The sequence below is a fragment of the Mycteria americana genome, chromosome 9 (assembly GCF_035582795.1).
Source record: "Mycteria americana isolate JAX WOST 10 ecotype Jacksonville Zoo and Gardens chromosome 9, USCA_MyAme_1.0, whole genome shotgun sequence".
Classification (NCBI taxonomy): Eukaryota; Metazoa; Chordata; class Aves; order Ciconiiformes; family Ciconiidae; genus Mycteria; species Mycteria americana.
Genome location: NC_134373.1, coordinates 30826949 through 30846865, shown reverse-complemented (window position 1 = coordinate 30846865; position 19917 = coordinate 30826949). Strand labels below are relative to the sequence as shown.

General features: G+C 40.6%; 1 protein-coding gene across 6 annotated transcripts in view; it reads left to right on the top strand.

Annotated features, from left to right (window-relative positions):
• Nucleotides 1-19917, top strand: part of CLASP1 (cytoplasmic linker associated protein 1) — a 186514-nt gene that overhangs the window by 153437 nt on the left and 13160 nt on the right. For 4 of the 6 annotated variants that reach the window (XM_075512483.1, XM_075512486.1, XM_075512482.1 and 1 more), the window contains 4 exons: nucleotides 8885-9035; nucleotides 10109-10355; nucleotides 11122-11315; nucleotides 13009-13137. In XM_075512483.1, the coding sequence (XP_075368598.1) occupies nucleotides 8885-9035; nucleotides 10109-10355; nucleotides 11122-11315; nucleotides 13009-13137 (721 nt within the window). The remainder of the gene's footprint in view (nucleotides 1-8884; nucleotides 9036-10108; nucleotides 10356-11121; nucleotides 11316-13008; nucleotides 13138-19917) is intronic. The other 2 variants (XM_075512487.1, XM_075512485.1) reach the window with 1 other exon arrangement.

Genomic DNA, 19917 nt, shown 5'->3' with positions numbered 1-19917 from the left:
AATATTAAAGGATTTCAACACTGAGTGTGCATTTCCAGAATATGACTCACTTTTGAAAGCAAAAACAAGACCAAAAGTTTATGGTAGATTGCTCCAAAGAAACAGGGTTTGAACATGTTAATACATGGTTGGTGATTGACTTCAGTGTTCCAGTCCTCATGTTACCTGTGTAATCTTAATGTCTTTTCTTATAATATTAATTTTCTTTCATAACTAGGCTTTCTCCAGAATTACATTTGTGGGTTCAATAAAGGTAATATTAAATGGCAGCATTAGAAATAAGGTCTTGTTGAGGTTGCAAATATCACAAAGTATATGATGACTTTCAGGTCAAGGGTTTCAGATTGTGTCTATTTTTTAGGTGTGTCATTGTGATCAGTAATTCTTCTGACTGTAGTACAGTGCTTGTGCTGCTGAGAGAAGTACTGAATCTCCTGTTCCCCTCTTACGCTTTGTGAGGCTGCAGAACAAGCTGCGGTGGTGACTGTGTTTCAATGCTGAATACCTCTCAAATCACCCTCCTGGCTGCTCACCAGCGGAACGGTGGCCTGATCCTTTGGGCAGCAGGTCTATTGCAACCAGGTGTTTTGCTGAAGCTGCAGATGCTACCCTAGAATGTATCGGTCCACTCCAAAACCTTTTCTTGAGCAAACACGGACTCTTGGATATTGGGAATGTACATGTTTTGCACCAGAAAAACTTAGAGCAGAGGAGGTAGGAATTTAAACAGTATGCTCTGGGACCATAGAAACATTGGAGGAAAATATTAGGTTGTCACCTGGACAAGCTTTGATTCATGCTGGGAAAGCTTAAAAGCTGCTGCTGTTGTCTGCCTGCCCTGCCTCTCTATGGGATGTCACTTCCCATTGTCATAGAAGAGACAGAAGGAAACGTGCTGGGTGAGGACTGCAGTTCATAGTCCAGATAGTAATTTGCACTGAAATCTGTTGATCAGCCCTGTCATGACTTGCTAAACCCTGTCTGGAGCGGTGCTTAGACATGTGAGTTCCCGTGTGTCAGGAAAAACACAGAGTTTTAGCCTTTAACAAGTAGTTATGCTAATTCCAGCAGCATATGAGGAGCACATGGGGTTTCCTGAGAAAATTGTGGATCTCTAAATACATCTTTGTGACCCCTAAATCTGCTGTAATCCAAAACTAGACTGAGAGATTGCAAGCCAAGGTCAAGTTGCCTATTATGAGTTTTTTCAACAAAGGTTTCATTAAGAAATTAAGTGATAGAGTTTCAGGGGAATGGTTCCAACTATGTTGCTTCCTTTTTGACTAGTTTGAGCATTGTTGCCCTGCTAATTTCTGTCATGGGAAATTATAAATGGAGATATGTCTCCCTGTGGTTACGTTTTGGCTTTGTTGGCCACGTTTGCATGTGGCACCTATTTTATAAATCCATGACCTTTTACCATGCTTTTGGGGTTTTGCCGTTGGGACACAACTGTGTTTTGCCACTTCGCTCACTACTTCTCAGTTTGTCTTTGCATTCTTCTCGCGTCTTGATGTCAGCATGCACATATCAAAATATTAATTAAAGCATTCAGCGTACACTTCATACTTTGTTGTTGCTGTTGTTTTTTAGCATTTTGGGTTTAGGAACTGGAGGGGTTTTTTTCCCATGAGATATGTTCTCAAGGAATACTTAGAGGGGGCAGGTAATTCCAGAGCATTCTGCTATTAAGTTGTCAAGACCAAAACTGCCACTGGTGCAGTGGTCCAGGAATTTGCTTTAGGGCAACAATCATTCCTTCACTTTTCTATGGAGTTCTTGGAGATGTTGATCCAAAAACTTAGTTGTCTTTTCAAGAAGTGTTTCCTGCTTCCTTGCTGGATTTAGTTATTCAAGACTGATGTGTAAAAGTTACTCTTCAATGATAGGTAAAGGTGGAAGCTGCTGTAAAAGCCCTTTAAAACATTCAGGGGAGAAGTTCTACTTTTTTTGGTGAGCAACCTCTGAGCAGTAACAGTAGCTGCAGATTTTTACCGTTTGCAGAAAAGGCGGTGGCAAGGACTGCAAATCAGTGGCAGTAGCTTCTGATGCTCTGCTTGGACTGCATCCTTCTTGAAAATGTCTTGTGTAGCACAGTTTGAGCATGGTCCTGACTTACAGAACAAGGGAGAATTTAGCTCTGTTTCTGGAGAGTACGTGTGGTCATCCTTCTTTCAGAAAAAGAGGCTTTGGAAGATGTGCTAATATTACGGGAAGTAGGGTACACTGCAGTATTGCAGTTGTTGGTATAGATGCTTCTGTGTCATGTTTCCATTACAAATGCCTGTCATTTGCTATTCATCAGTGGTGTAAAATGTCACTTTTCTTTCTACAAACTTGGAGGATGAGCATACCCGAGCCATTCTGACAGCAGTGTAAAAGGATAAAGATTCCTACAGCTTCTCTGTGTAGCCCTCCTCTGAAACTAGGCTTGGCTTTACATTTTTATGGGACCCATTTCCAAAGGGTTGTACCGAGGTTGTGTTTGCCCGTTGCTTCCTGGGGTGCTCCATGTGCAGGCGCTGCTTACCTTGTCCTTGCCTATGTCTTGTACAGGCAGCCTGAGTGCAGTCAGTTGAAGGATTATCTCCAGTTCTTAATGCCAGCTTGGTTTTGAAGATTATACTTTCCTTTGAATTTTTTCTTGATGCACAGATTGGAGGAATCTTATCTAGAGATGTATATGTTTTTGGGGCTGGGATATGTGTAGAAAGGATAGTTTGAGTTGTGTAGGAATACAAAAATGCTGCTAAGCATAGCTGCTCTCCCATATTACTAATGGTTTGTGGACAATATCCTCAATATTAATCAGCAAGGCTTCATTGATACTGATTCTATAGTACGTATGTGTGCCATTGCTGTTAGGTCACGTTATTTCTCCCATATTATTGCCATCACAGCTGAATTCCAGATGACTGACCTTTTTATTTTTTGTGTGTGTATATTTGTGTGTACAGGTATTTGAGCTCTCTGGGTAGATTTTGAATGTTTTGGCTGAACTGGACTTTGCTGATGCAAACAGCTAATTTGCCTATCCAGATGATAACATCTGCTTAAGTATCCCTTGATGTTAGTGTCTTCAGAAGGGTAACTTTCAGAAGGTACTTTCAGGGCCTTGGACAAAGTCCTTCCTTCTCCTGCTTTCATTTGCTCCATCCAGTTCTGCTTCATGATCACTAGAACATATCCACTGCATCTGTGAGTTGCTTCTGCATTTGTATCTGCTTTTTTTTGTCTTGACAGTTTTAGGTTTTGGGGAAAGGAGTTATGGAAGAAAGAGGTATTTTCTGAAGAAGAAAAGCAGTGGAGGGCACTTGGGAAAGACTGAAAATAATAGGAAAAAACCCAGACTTCTGACTGAGAGGAAAGAATGTTTCCTGGGCAATGCTCAGATGAATGGCTTGACATTGGACAGAGAAAAATCTTCTGAGATTTAGTAAATGATGTAGTATGACAAAAAGGAAAATACTGAGTTGCGAAGTCCTACAGTGTAGGAATACTGTTCTGAATGGCAAATTAAGTTCTGTAAACTCAAATGTTACAGTCAGGTTGTGAATTTTCACCTAGAATTCTGTAGGAGTATTTGAAGGAATATCAAATGAATGTTTGCCCTACTGTTTCTGCCTTTATTAGTAGCCCAGAAACCTGTGTGTAGTTCCAATTATTAAAAAAACTAATTTAGTCCCTCAAAGATCTCTGGAGGAAATGCATCAAAATAAAAGGCTAACAATTTTATTTGGCTATGTATGTTTACATGCTTGTTTTTTCACTGACAATAGGAAATACCATTAAAAATAAAATTTGACAGTTTCAGTATTAAGTTGAGCAAGGCAGGGCATGGAAAAAGAATTAAAATAAGCCATCTGCTTTATACAATAAGGATGAGCCTGCATTGTTTGGTGGCCCATTTGCAGGTAGGTGAGACCTGAGCTGTGAGACTTCTGCTCAGCAGTCTGGGTGTCTGGTGTATTTCCCTAATAGTTGTATTTAATAGCTATGGTTTTTGGTTGCTGGTTAACGAGTGAATTTCTTGACACCACTCTTCAGAGGAGTTTTCAACTGGCTTTGCTGTTGTTTGCACTGGAGCAATTCTTGACTTGTTTGCCACTTCTGATCTTGCAATATCTTTCACTTGTGTATACATAAATGTGAGTTTCCAAGGCAGTGTATTCAAACTTAATAGAAACAAAGTGGTGTCCTGAATACTCCACCAGCTCAAGCATCTATATTCTCATTTAGAAGGTGATTTTGAAAATCCATGTACCATAAAGGGAACAGGACAAAAGCAAAGGTTAGACAAACTGGCACAGGGATGGATGCCTTGACCCAAAGGCACAGGATCAAACAGTAAGCAGAACGGGCTTGTGGAAGTTTGATGAGATACCTGAATCGACTTAGAGGCTGGTTTCATCCAGTCTTTCCAGCTTTGTCTGCTGAGACCTGGGCCAAGTCCCCAAATTTACATGATACGTTTGCACTCTAGACTGACTTTCACTTGCTGCATCTTTGGGATCAGTTTGAATCTGGTGAAATAGGATCAGATCTTAAGCCCTGTAAAGGTTTGCTGATTGTGTAGGGCCTGATTGCAGGCTCTTATAGAGGCACCAGGAGCCAAGCTTGACAAGCTACCTTTGTGTGTCTGACTAAAAAAAATCAACTCCAACTTTCCTTTCTTCCAGGGAAATCCTGTTGCTCACAAATACCTGCTCAGAGTTTCAATGCAGATGTTTACTTAAAGTATTTTAAGAGTTGTTTATAGAGGCTGTATCCATTTGTAAAATTTACTGGTCAGTACAAGCAGGGACTATTTTTGTGTGAACCATATCATTATCGTAGGAATAAAAGTGGAAATTAATAATAAAGGCCAAAACAATGACTTATGAGGCTTAATGGAGTATTCTTGTTTAATTTTGTTTCTATTAATTTTTTTTCTCTCTCTCCAAGGCAGCATGACAGCACTAAGCCACTCAGATTATAGTTTCTTTTTTTTCCCCCTCCCTCTCCTTTCTCTGTTTCTTCTCTCTTTCGTTTCTCCTCTGATCACGGCAGTCGGTTCTGGGGTTGGAGTGCAGATGGGCTGTCGAAGCACCCCCCTCCCCTTTCTCAGCCTAACTCCATCCCCACTGCTCCTTCCCACAAGACTTTCAGACGCTCTTACTCTCCCAGGTAACAAGCTACCTGTTAAACCAACTTGTCTGAGGTGTCACAGTATTATTTACCTTTCACACTGTGGGATTTGTTCAAATGTGGGAAATGATTTGCAGAGGCTCTGGTTGGAAAAGGAAAAGAGACGATGATAGCTTTTAGAGAGCGGAGGTGGCAGGCAGCCGCTTGCTTGCTGCTTGGGGAAGATGAGGCATGCAAGTAGAGGGGGGAAAAAAAAAGTGGATTTTTCCATGCTCTTCCTCTCTGCCAGGTTCCTGAATGGGTGTATGTTTCACAGTTGGTTTCCAGTGCAGAACACAGTTGCTGAGCACTTCCGGCAGGCACCAGTGCGTTATGATAGCACGGGCAAGGTCTTTCAACTTGGCTACGCTGTGCAGGTGGCACACGAGTACTTTTGAACAGGCAAATACAGCTCAGTAGTGATTTCACATCTGCAGTAGTGAATATCCATAGGACAATGAAGATGAAGCTTGCATATATGATATTACTAGCTACTTGCACAGTGTGATTGTGGAATGTCTTGGAAATTGGTAGTATTGAAGTTAAAATGGTCCTCACCACAAGATTTAGAGATTATCGATTGTTAATTTTGACATCTCTTCCTCCTCCTGTGCCCTCACATTGTGTTCCAATCTGCACATAGATCTTTAATGAGTATAGTGGACTAAAGCTGTATACTGGTTTTAGTCAAAAACCCCCTTCTGAATACAAATTTAATTTGTCAGACCTCTACGTTAAATTCCTTGGATTTTTTTTTAAGTTTATACCCTGACAACAGGCTTTCCATAGATGCGGTTTCTCCTGACTTAAATACACCTATTACCTGAGGAAAGACTATATACAGTCTTTCCTTGAAGCAAGAAGTTCCTAATAAAAAACTATTGAAAGAAAAGCAAACAAATTGTTCTTTGACAGCTCAAAATCTGGGAATCTGTGGCATCTGAGAGAGAAAATACAATCCCATAGTCCGTACCTCTGTGAATACCTGCAGAATTAAAACTTTAAATCAATGTTCTGACTATTCTAGGACACTAAGATATCTGTGGAAGAGATCTATGTTGATTTTTGGAGGTAAAGTAGTTGAGAATTTTTTTCCTCCTTTCATTAGCTGACACCAAGGTTTGGAATAATGTGACCTATATTCCAGCCCAGAGCCTGAAAGTGCAAGGAAGTGGGTTACTGTGTACTGCTTGAGGATGCTAAACTGTTGATTACTTACATATAGTTTGGATTGGAAACTGAATAATAGTTTATGGAAGTAAAATATGTTTAATGTCAGACTGGAAAGTCGCCAAATTGTATCCTGATAAACTTGTAGAAAGCTGCATTGTTTTAGTGCAGCAGAAGATGGAAAATAATGTTGTGACATCCCTAAATGCTGCTCATCTCTACTCACTTCTTATTCATCCTGTGACTTTCCTCTAGTTTTCTGCATGGGTCATAATTTTTTTTCCCTTTTGTGCCTTTTTTTTTCCCTGGAAGGTGGGTGTAGTTCCATTTTATTTTTTTATTCCCCCCCATCGTGTTGTCTGTGAAGTATTCCAGCACACATACTGTCAATAGACGTGTGTGTTCACATGTAGAGTTTTCGTTCATGTGGAGCACAGCCATAGTGTGATCTCCTACACAGGCTTACTCTTGACAAATGAAATCACTGGGTTCTTTAGATTTTTATTAAAATGTGGTTTTGTGCTTTGAAAAATGCATCAGGTCGGTGGCTTTGAGAAATTGCCTTAGTCCTCTAGCATTGCAGAGTCTGTACTTTGATCTATTCTTTGGTAGCAGTGTAGGGCAAAATTCATCCCTGAGGAAAGAAGTGATGATTTTAGCAGAAGATTTAGTGTCAGTATATCTGTGATTATTTCTCGGTTTTTGCCATGGATTTAATTGTGTGACCTTTGGTAAGTCATGTCATCTCTTGGTGGGGGTACTCGTGTACAGTCGCATATATACCTTCTTGAATGGCGGTTTCATTGCTCACTTAAATATTGTATGAGGAACCCCTTAACATCTATGAATTAAACGTGCTTGAGCTCAAAATTAATATTTTTGAGATCATATGAAACAAAGGTTGTCCTATCCCTGCCTGATACTTATAAAGAATCTAAAAGCTGCCTTACTTTTGTCTGGAAAGCCATCACAGTGCATTAGTGTCATTCAGCTGTCTGAAAAGCCCTAAATACTTTGACTTCTGTAGGTTTGTAAACAGCTTTTGTTTTTTGGTCTTGGTCTGTTCTTTAAGTGGTTTCTCCTTCTTCCTGGCCTGACAGACTGTTTAAAGTTGGGGAGTTGTTCTTCGGTTTCTTTGCCAGAATACATGGTGCTGATGCTTGTGCAATCCTAGAGTAAACGTGTTGCTTGGGAGCCAGGGTTATGGCTATTTTCAGTGTGTTAATTCTGAAGGAATCGGGCAGCACCAATCTTATCCTCTGTCTGAAGTTCCTGAATTTCTTCCAGAAAAAAAAAAGTAGTGGTTATAGATAGTTAACATCCTACTTTTAGTTCTATTGAAAATAATAGCTGTGTACCCAGGATTCAGAAGGGATTTTCTGTTTTTTATTTTTTTCTCACTCACCTCACAGGGAATCTTTCTTTTGTGGAAAAGGAACACAGTTCTTCGTTCAGCCATCCTCCTTCAAGCTCATCCTGTCATCCTTCCCCAACTGTTAAGAAATAGTAGTTCACCCCTGTAGGGAGCCACTTCTTGCCACTTATTGACAAACAACTTGATGTAAATGTCTCAGATTCTTTTGGTTTATTTGCTTCTGGCTCTGCTGAGATCCGAGACTCCCCCAGAGAAATTGTTCTCAGTTACTGGATCGCTTCATTAAATCTCTCTTGGAAAACCGATTGTCATGCAAGCTCGACTTCTCCTAGATAGAGCAAAGCCCTGCCAGTAATGCCTTTTCATTTTCTCCAAGCTTGTAGGAGCTCCTCTTCTTAGCCACATCTTTTCATATCATCTGCCCTTGCATGCCAGGCATTTTTTCATGGAACTTAATTTTGGATAACTCCTCAAGGAATCCCAAAACTTCTGTGGCTGTTTTCTGCTGAAGAATTTCTGAGGAACAGACAGACTGGAAGAAAGCATCAGATTTGAGTGAGAGAATTCCCAGACTTAGGCTCAATACTGAAATGTATCTTTTATCAAGACATCGTGCAAGTGGTTTTGGTTTTACTACTCTATAAGTGAAAATGGGACGTGTTAGACTAAGGTTTATGTCAAGATACATTTTCCTTTCCATTTAAATCTGTCACATTTGAATCCATTGATAGAATATATTTGATATATTATGAAACTTAAACTTCATTGATTTCATTTCTACCAGCTGTCACAACCCCTTGAGTTCTCATAGTGATTGATTTTCTTTAATTTCCTTTTTAAATAACATCATTACCATGCTGGGGATAGGGGTTTTTTTTTGGTTTACGGAAGCTAGCACATTCACTGCTGTGGAATGTAACAAACGGTGGACCTGATTTCCCCTCACTTACAGCAAAGTAACACCACTGATTGCAGTGGAGCTTCTCCTAGATTTAGCCCTGTTTGAGGGGAGACTCAGACCCGAAGTCTGCTTTGATTCCATCCATGTTTTGTTACAAGTCACTGTTAGAAAGGGTACACCAAATCATTTGTCTTCGACTTGACATTGTTTTTGTTAAGTCAAAAGCGGATTCCAGTTTCATATGTAACATTTCATATACGTTTGGTCTTTAGTATGCTGGATTATGACACGGAGAACCTAAATTCTGATGAAATCTACAGCTCTCTTCGTGGAGTCACAGAAGCGATTGAAAAATTTAGTTTCCGTAGTCAAGAGGACCTGAATGAGCCAATCAAACGTGATGGAAAGAAAGACTGTGATATTGTAAGTATTCGATTGATTAATGTCCCCAGATAGGTGAAATTTTAAAACATTGTGTTCAAACCTGGCTTTGGATTGTTAGTGTACAAAATCCAGTTATTCCTGCTGTATTCTTCCAAGTGTCTTTGGCTTATTGGTTGCTAACTTCTTATACCTAAATTATGAGATCCCACTAATGTAGTCCCTTGCTCCCTTTAAACTCTAGCCTCCTGTGAAATGTGCTCACTGGGTTTCTGTGGGAGTCTCGTGTACGAAGGAGACAGTGCTAGTGTTCCTCAGGCTCAGCGTGGCTCAGTGATGGCTTTTTCGTGGAGTGTGTGTAGTCAGGTCTGTAATGGGAAATGCTGGTACTTAAAATGCATGAGTGGTTTCCCTCACAGGCTTATTACTTCATATATAGGAAGGACCCGTAATCACTTTGAGCGCACAACTCATGTGGTACCTTATGCTGCATGAATGGTTACAGAATTATCTACCATGTGAGATGTCATTTGTTTTAATTAAATACATGGACTTCAAAATTTATGGGAATCTTACATTATGATCCTTATGGGTCCTTTCCAACTTGAGATACTCGATGACAGTTTTGCTTCCTATCTGGACAAGCAAGTTTAGGTTAGTAGATTAAGTTAGCCTCAAAGCTAAAAATTATTGGTCTGAGATTTTTCTTCAGGACCCTTCTGTTGTTCATTTCATGTTAGCTTGCTAAGCATCATCCAGTCTCCTCTGTCAGTGGGTTGTGAAGTTTCATGATGAGGATGTTGCTTTTGCTTCCTTTCCCTTTCTTAGCAAATTGGTCTTTGTTCCAGAGCTTATGGTCTTTGCCAGCTTGTGCGGTTTTAGCAATATTAACTTAGATTTTGGCAAGTTAGTGTAGCTTTTTGCCGTATGACCATGAGATATTTTTGGAAGAGTTGTAGTTATATAAGGGAAAGAGGTGGTAATCTAAGCTTTACTCAAGGTTCATGTGCGTGTAAATGATTCTATGCCTCTTCATGTTGGTGGGCGAACTCCCAAAAAGCTACAGCTTCCACAGAATTTGAGTAGTCTTACGTCTTTTCTGTCCCATTCCCCAGGTGTCTCGAGATGGTGGCCTCGCTGTGCCTACCAGTGATGTCCGTGGAAGCAGTGACATTGTGGAAGGTGGAAGGATGGCTCTAGATAACAAAACCTCCTTACTTAACACCCAGCCTCCCCGCGCCTTTTCAGGGCCACGTGCTCGAGACTATAACCCTTATCCTTATGCTGACACAATTAACACTTATGACAAGACTGCACTGAAGGAAGCAGTGTTCGATGATGACATGGATCAGCTTCGGGATGGTTTGTATCAGCGTATCTCATAAAACTGCAGGCAGATTCCTCTGTTTCTGGTATATTTGTGTATGGGTAGTGCTCTCGGATACGTGCCTGCCCATGCATATGTTGTGTATTACTTTGCATCTAAGCTGAGGCTTGATATGAAGTACTGTGTGTTCTCATGTACCAGCAGAACCTGATCTGTGGCTATGGAGAAAATGTTATACTGCAGTTTTAATTTTTGTTTGCCTAGAGTTTCCCTCAAACTAGTCCATTAAGCATCTAAATGCACCTGTAGGGACACTGTTTTGGGGACCTTCCACTCTTTATGACTGAAACATCTCACTCAATAGCTCGTTGTTACTGAGCATTTAACTTCATTTAAGTGATGCTACACCTTAGCTTAATTCTTTTGCAGTAACCCGATGAGTCACTGTACTTAGATCTAAAGGTCATACATGTGATCACTGGTTTTGGGTGTGTGTGTCTGGGAAAAACTGCGGCAGTTCTCATCTTGTAGAAGTAATTATTGGAACTGGATGAAATTCAATTGTCATCTCTTCCTGGTTCATTAGAAGCCATGTGCAGATTCATGAGCTGTGTTACAAACTCAGGTGAAATTGTATGCTAGTCAGATTCTCTTGCCTGCTTGACTTAGGCCACCTGGAATTTGATGCATTTTGGGGGGGGGCCCTTGCTACATGCGCTTTGTTCTGTAGAAGGTTAGTAATCTTGGCATCTTTGATCTATTTCCCCATTTCCCCAAATGATTTGCTGCCATTTGTCCTAGAAGTACCCATTGACCACTCAGATTTGGTGGCTGATCTTCTGAAAGAGCTCTCCAACCACAACGAGCGTGTGGAGGAGCGGAAAGGAGCTCTCCTGGAACTGCTAAAGATCACAAGGGAAGATAATCTTGGAGTTTGGGAGGAACATTTCAAAACCATTCTGCTCTTGCTGCTGGAAACACTTGGAGACAAAGATGTGAGATGTGGATTTTTGCCTTAACTCTCCTGTACATTGCTTCATCTAGGGTGATAGTTCCTCCACACTAGTGTAAATGAAACCTGCTGCGTTTGTATGGCATCTCATCAGTGATGCTGCACTGCTCGTTTTTTCTTTTGAAGGTTGACAACTCTGCTTTTGTTTTCAGTGTGTTCAGTGATGAATTTTAAGCTGCTCTGACGTGTCCCAGTTTTTCCCCCTTCCCTCCAGAGTGTTAGTAACAAATAACTTGGAAATTGAACTAGAATCAGAAAACAAGTTAACTTCTAATGTCGTACAAAAACTATCAAGATTTAGAAAGTTGTTCTCTTCCACGTTAGGATGAAGTTACAAGCTCTTAACTATATCATACCCATTCCCAAAAAAAGGAGAATAAAGGCACCCTATAATATATTAATATCTTTTTTCCCTCTATGTGGTTTAAAGATCCAAGCTATTAGATCTCCTGAGATGGGTCTCTGTCTCTTGCAAAAATGTCATCAAGAACAAACTGCTTTTACAGGGGATCTTGTTTTGAAATATTAAAAAAAAAAAAAAAAAAAAGCTGTGTTGTTATCACAGCTTTGTATTTGATAGCTGATCAAAGTGATAATTTACAGGCCAGACTTTTACTTTTTCCACTTGGTGCTATTTGTTCAGCTTGCAGCACAATGATATTTGGTAAAGGCTTACCACCCTGCTGCGCCTTCACATCAGAGCCATGCTCCATCTGAATGTTATAATATTTAGGCTTCAAAGCACTCAGTTTTTTGTGGTTGTTTTTCTTTTTCTTTGTCTGATTCAAATCCATTGTATTTCTTATACTCCTTGTAAAGTATGTGGCGCGCACTCAGAAATATTAATTCTGAAGCAGAGTAGGTGGCTGATATTTTCTCGGTCATTGTTTGTAGTATAAGCATGAGCTGCTCTAGTCCTACATGTTTAATCATAGCATCATCACACATGTATCAGAAGATATGGTGGCTTTAAGTACATGTGAATTGTGCTACTGCATGAATTTTGCAAATGAATAGCAAAGGACATGCTTTAAAGGCTGAGTATACAGGAAAGTAAGTATTCCTCTGCTGAAATGATAGAAGCTATTTGGAGTGGCCACAGGCCAAAAACTTAATGTAACGGTTATGAAATTGAAGCAGGTGTTATAAATCCCTCCTACTAATGATCTTTTTATATAAAGGATTAACACATAGGTCAGTGTTGACTACAATGACTGACTGTTCTTGAAAATAATTTCCATAGGAGTTACAGGAAGAGTCGATTTTACTGCATTAGTACGTGAGAAACAGCTTTGTTACATGGATGGAGCCCAGTTTGATATCCACAAAGCTAAGCAAAAGAGGAAGGGCAAAACAAATTGATCTGAGCTTCTTTGTAGATTCATGTAATGCAGACATGCTGCTTTGGGTACAAATTTATACTTCATTGCCAAAAGATGTGGGATTTAACAGAGTCATTCTGATTCTTTCTTGTATCTGTGACAACAGTCATTTTATGTGAATTTTTGTGCAAAAGCAAGGAAGGAGGCCAATTCTGAATTTTAGTTATGTTGATTACACTGCTCACTCGATATAAGCGATATAAGATTTCTGGTGGCGTAGGGAGCCATGAGAATTTACTTCAAACTACAGTTTTGAGAAGTGACTTTTTCTAATGTGGATTTCTCTTGACACAGCATTCAATAAGAGCCCTGGCACTGCGAGTCCTGCGAGAGATCTTACGGAACCAGCCAGCAAGGTTTAAGAACTATGCGGAGTTGACCATCATGAAAACGCTGGAAGCACATAAGGATTCTCACAAGGAGGTGAGTGAGCCTTTCAGTGTTGCTGCTGGGAAAGCAATATGGGCCTGCTGAAGAAATGTAGGAACAGTGAGATTTAACAGGCAAACACGTTGACCCATCTTAACAGTGGAACAAACTGATATTAAGTCTCCCATGTATGAAGAGATAGGATTTTTATGTGCTGAAGCAGGGCGGAAAAGAGTTGAGACTGACAGAGCTGTTTAAGTGGATTTGGAGCTATCTGGAATTGTGGGTCACTGATTACTAACTTCCCAGGATTTCCCTGCTCATTCTGGGAGAGGCTGAGACCCTGTAGTAGTAAAGTGTGTGTTTAATAATTTAGCACAGCACATTGGGGGCACTGTGCTCCTTCCGTCTGTATGGGTAAGGATAGGAAACGTACTGGAGAACACAAAGCCCGGGTTCAAGCAGAATTGTGTGTGAAAACTGAATGGTGAAATTGGGCCACAATGGAGAACTGGGAACTGGTGAGTAACAGGAGAAAATGGACAAAGAGGCCATGCTGCTGAAAAGAAGCTGGGGCAGAGGAGGAAGCAAAGGGAAGGGTGAATTGCATTTTCCTTTTGTGAGAGAACTTGTATGTAAAACTGAAAGTATTCTTCTGGAGTAAAACAAAAATAAAGGGACATGATGATAACATTTGAAGTAGATCAATTCAAATTACATTTAAAGTCAGTCTTTGTAGATTGACTTCCAAGCATTACCAAAGTCCTTGCTTTGAAATCTAAGACACTTATTCTCCTCTGCAACAGGCTTGTCCTAAATAGCAATTTTAGGCATCTCTGTCTGGAGAGCTTTGGCCATGAAAAAGATCATTGTATAGATCATACTGCTCCAGAGCATTGCATAACTTGCACAAGGTTACGTTAGCTGTGTGTAGCAGAAACTGTACTGTTTAAAAATCAAAAGAAAAAAAAACAAAACAAAAAATGCCCTTAGGAAAGGAAACTAACAGACTAGATTTCTCTAAAATGCAAAAGTAGAAAATGTTTAATTCTTTAGTGAATGAGGACTGCCGTACTCTGCCTACCTTCCTCTCCTTGATTTAGAGCCTTTGCACTCCTGTCATTTTCAGTTCAGAGTAATAAGAAGCAGTTGTAAATTGATTTCCTGATAAAGCAGTCAGACAAAACATTGTGTTCTGAAGGAGTGCCTTTTATTGGCAAGTTTTCTGGTTGCATACTTCTCAGCTCACCTTGACTCAGTGCCCTTTGTATTTTTTTTTTTCTGAGAGTCCTCCAAAACTGCTATTTCTAGCAGGACCTTTCCAGATTGTCTCTGGCATGCCCCTCAGAACTCACTGTCCTTGTGCAGCTGGTGGGTTTTATAGAAATCAAGCACAATGTTGAAAACGTGAACACTTTATGCCTCTGTACTCCCCCCACTGTGTTCTTCATGCTTGAAGTATGGAAAGGTTCTTCAGGATTTGCATGAGGTGCCTCCTGAGGAGAAGCAGAGAATAAGTCTTTGCTACAGAGAAAGCAAAGCTCAAGCCAGGAATGAAGAGATGTGAGTTCTGGCACTTCTTTATAGAAGAATAATTCTGAGCTGTATTGCTGTCAGCAAGTAGCTGCTGTGCTGTACATACCATTGTAAATCAAAGGCATGCTTTTGCATAGCATCTTTATAATTAAAAAAATAATATTTGCAACTGCCGCAATGAGACCTTTGGGTGACAGTTGGTCATAGCAGGATGCTGCAGATACATTCCTGTTTTGCTATCTGTTGCTAAACAGCATGTCTGCATCTGTATTATGTGGTGTCACTGGTGCTGGATTTTTCATTCTATGTATGTGTTTTTTCTGATCCTTGTAATCCCTGTGTAAATGGAGCTCTTGGAACCATGATGCAGCCCATGAAACACATCATCTGTCTGTCAGTAGTTTGAGAATATCAGCATTCATGAAGCTTAAGAAAGGTTTCCCAACCTGCACTTGGGTATCTACATGACCTAGGCTAAAGATATACCTGGGAATATGCTTTAGGTATTTTTACCTGTAGTTGGGGCTTGCTGATTCAGTTAAGTCTGTGAAAAATTAACTGAGAGTCCATTTGGGCATGGCTCAGTTGGTGAAACTTGTAGCCCTGGGCCAGAAGGTCACAAATTCCCATCCCATGGTGGCCCTCCAGCTTGCTCTCACTGCTGACTTTGCAGCGCTGCTCCCTCCAGGAGGAGTGGAGGAGCTGCCCTTTGGCTTGATCCCACTGAGCAGGAGATTAAGTGAAGATTCACCAGTTTTTGATTGAAGGGCACTTTCAAAGAATAGCTGAAGAAGGAAAGGGAAGGGAAGATCTCGGCGGTCTGTTCTACAGTTTTCTTTTTCACTAAATCAAAGCAATATTAAGGGCAGTGGTGTACTGTCCTTAGACTACATAAAATAAAATCTTCTTCTGTACTGTAAAAACTACTTTGAGGAAAGCTGCTATATGATTTGGTTAGGAAAGCGTTAACCCTTGTGCCAGTAATGCTCTGATAGGATGTCACTCCAGGGTTTGTTATGTTTCTGGGCTGCTTCTGCCTTGTAATAGAAGACAGGAGTGATCCTGGTTTAAGGTTTGAGATCTTTTGGCATACAACAGGCTGCATAAGTCAGCAGAAAATGACTGTTTTGAACGAGCTGTATCTGTTTCACTCTTACTTACCTGAGGGACTGCTAATTTCCCTAAGTTATTGCTCCCATTTTCCATTACGTATGGCCCATGGAGAATCAGTTCAAGTGACCAAGGGAACAGGAGAGAGTTTGAAGGGGAGAACAGTACAGAACTGTTAATCTTGGGTGCCATCTCCAAGAAGTCATTTTACTAAGAGGCAGTTCTTTGGAAATCAAAAAGAAGGTTTATTTGTCTTCCCGAATTCCAATATTGGTGCTGTTCATCATGACCAGGAGGGATCAAATAAGAAATTATAACCAACATATTTACCACCTAGCAAATACCACCACCCCTCCTCCATTTGAGTGCCGATATCTAGTTAAAGATTCAGTCTGAAACAAAAGGGTCTGTGTTTTTATTCCAGATTATGTACTTGGAAGTATCAAAGCAGTGTTAGCATAGTTGGATATCTTGGGATGCCTGGATAATTGGCTGTTTTTCCAAGTCCAAGCTGAAGTCTTTAGACAGTTGAATTTTTGCCGTGGCTAGAACTCTTCTGCCTTCTGTTGCTGAAGGCAAAGTCTAGGATCAGCGAAGTAGCACAGCTCTTCCCAGGGACACAGGAGAGGAAAACTTGGTACATGGAGTTGGATGCTGAGTCGTGCCTTGTTGTGGGCGCAAATGCAGGAGATTAGCAAAGCACAGACCTCAACAGGGGTTCAAAATGAATGTAACCCTAGGCTACAGACTAGAAGACTCTGGGTTGGGATCCATCTTTAGTTTGCATTTTTAACTTCAGCCTGTTTTTATACTGTTTGTAGTATAACAGTCTATTCAATGCTGTTGATTTAATGGGGTGATGTGAAGAGTCAAGCCTGCTTCAGTCATAACTGTAAATATTTATGGGGGTTGACATGTAAATGCCTTTCACTTACTTTTGGAGCATTAGAACGTAATTGAAGTTGTGGATGGTATTAAATCTTGTTGATTTTTATCACTCTTTGTTTGGAGTTATTTGGAAGAGAACCATCTTTCTGTTGCCAATTAGTTAATATTAACTCATATGTTCCAGTGTAGTTACTCACCCATAACTAAGGAGAGATGCTGCCTGCTGACCCAATACCATTGATATGACATTGCTTCAGATTCATACCAGCAAAATGAGTATAAGTTCTTATTGAGTATATTAAAACAGAAATAGTTCATTATCTTGGGAAATGGTTACAAAACATCTTTACCAGTGAAAATCATAGGATAGCTAATTCCCTGCTTCTGTCTCTGCCACTCTGTTTTTCTCTGCAACTAAGCCTATAAACCTAGTGGATGAGTATTTTCTGTGTGTAAGGAAAGGATATTGTGCCATGTCTTAAATACCTAATTTTGTTATTATCTGGAAGGTCCATAAGCATAATTGAATGTAACATTCTTTGTTGTAAACCTCTAAAAGAGAGTGAAAAAAATCACAAGCTATCCATTAACTGTAGGTAATTGTTACTATCTTGCTGAGGTGCTTTTAGACTGGCATCTGACCTTTCTAAGATGGTTTGCAGCCATCCTCTGATGGTATGATCTGTGTAGGTTTCTGCAAAATGTAGCTTGCTAAAGAAGAAAAGCACTAAATGATCACAGTCTTAAAGGTTAATGGAGATATAGTCCATGCTGGAAGCTGCCAGGCACTGCAGCTTGGCAGTTGTTGATGTTTCATAGTATATGTTTATATGCCTCTTCTAATTCCCAACGTATTTGAAATATTTAGTGCACAGGAGAAGCAGTCTAATCTACTTCATCTCCTCTGAATCCCTTATAAAAATCACATTGTTTTTTCATCTGCTTAGCACTCCCCATTGCTGAGTCCACTTCCTGCTTTGAAACCAAGTTCTTAATTGTTTGTTCCTGTCTGGATCAGACTGTAAAGCCTTCAGGGATGGGAGTTTGCCTGGCTATGTGCTAGTAAGCCTCCATGCCCTCCAGCTTAGATTATGCAGGCTTTAAGTATCCACCTCTAGATGGCAAAAATGGGCTCAAAAACATAGCTGTGCACCTTGTAAGCCCGAAAGCAAATCCTTGTTCTTTTGCTTAATAAACTTCACTGGCACTCTGCGTGTTTCACAGTAGCGTACAAAGCCTCTAAGTTTTCAGTGGGGTTTTACCTACACTGCCTCACCCTCTACGAGTTTCTTCAGAGAAGGTGCAACCATCAATCTGTAGCAATCATGGCAAAGTACTCCAGCTTACGGTCCTACATACAGCTCTCATCTAGGAGTACAGGTGCTGCTCTCCTGAGTTCTCAGCATGTTACACTGATGCCCTGTGTAGCCTATGAAACTTGCATGTTCTGCCCTAGGTGAGTCAGGACATATATTTTTCTTTCCTTATTTGTCAGTAGTTTGTGTCACTTCAAAGCAGAAATGAAACCATCAAAACCCTTTACAAAGCTGCTGCATATTGACCAAGAGCAGATTACCACAGACAAGCTGCTTGCTGAAGCCATCAGGCAGCAAGCAACGTCTGTAATGCAATGAGAGTGATAGCTGAGCAGAAGAAATTTTGCAGAAGAGATGGAGTCTTGGTTCTGGCTGTCTTAAGCATACAGGATCCCATGGCTGCAATGCATTGTGAACCAGGTAAACCAGTGTGAGTTGTTTGTCCAGCAAATTTTGTAGAACGTCGATGATGCCAATGTGCTTTTTTATTAAAAGAAAGGGATCTATGACAGGTGGCTGCCTTGATCACGCTGTTGCTAATACAGCACATCAGCAATATCCCCTGCTATTGAAATCAGAAAGCATTTCATGTGCATATTCCTGGGACCACTTGCTCCTTTATAGCAACAAGGAAGACATTGTTAGAGGTGAACAGCCTGCCTGTGTGCTACACCTCTCTGGCTTCGTGCATGTGAAGATAGTTCCTTCCCTAAAGCAAACTGGATAGAAGTATAACCATTTCTCTCTTTTGGGAGACTCACTGGAAAGGTCTTAATGCACCACAGATGTCTTTCAAGGAACCCACCAGCAAGCACAGCTTGAAGTCAGGCTGAATCTAGTCTCTAGTGTGTAGGGTGTAAGGTAAGCATTTGGAAAGGAGAAAAACCTGCTTCTTTAAGGCAAAGTGCTATCTTTTAGATCTGCATTCCTGGGCTACCTGCCCTGTGTTGAATGATATCGAACTATCCAGTTCAAGCCATGGTTTGCTCTAAGCTTTTACTGGGAGGTAAAATGATGTTTGTGACATACCTTACACACAGCTTAGTGTCTGTGTTTTAATAAAACACTGCAGGCTCTCTCTAGTCTTGCACATCTTGCTTCATAGCCACCCTTTTGAACTTGCTTCTCCAGGCATCATCATAATTTGATGACTTTGCTCGTTTTCTTTTCTATTTCTGAGATCACTGAGAATAATTAATATTAGGTCAGACAAAATGTTTGCTTCACTTGATACCCTACCTGACAGTGACTAGCAAGAAGCAAGCATACAATAATGCTTCCCTGAGGATATCCTCCCTCCTTCCGGTGGTCTGAAGCTTACAGCCTTCCCATGCTAATGGTTCTGCCTGCTTCTCTGTGTATTTTGGCATTTGCTTTTTCTTCAGTAAACTTGTCTAATTTTTGATCCTCTTGTGACAATGAGCTGCCCAGTCTGAGCACGTAGCGAACAGCACCCTTTCTTTTTCTCAAATTTAAAGGATGCATTTCATAGCCACCACTACTTGTGGTGTCTGCTGTTAGTATGAGCCATTCCTGCCACTTCCTGGTGTTTATCTGTTGATCTTACCTCCAAAGATGGGAGGAAGACCTGTTGCTTGATGCTGTTTGCTCATTTCTCCCACTTCTTTTCAGGTTGTTTCACTCTGCTGGTCAGGTTAAAGCCCTGATGTTTGATTTTTTGATATTGTGTGGTATGTGTAATTTGCAAGACACAAGTGTTGTGCCTCACGGCAAAATATCTTTGCTAAACTCTGCTATAATTGCATGTTCTTGTTGCCAAATGACCTGGCAGTTCGTATCTTTTGATAATGCACTTCCCTCTGTGTGGGAATGCTGCTGATTTCTCTGGCATTACCAGGTGAGCGGGACTTTGAGTGTGCTGTCTAAGTATTCAGAGCTCCCTTGTGGGATGTGGAGTTGGTCTGGTTAGCTGAATGTTTTAGTCTGCCAAAGCCAGAAGGAAAGGCCTTTCGGACAGGGCTGG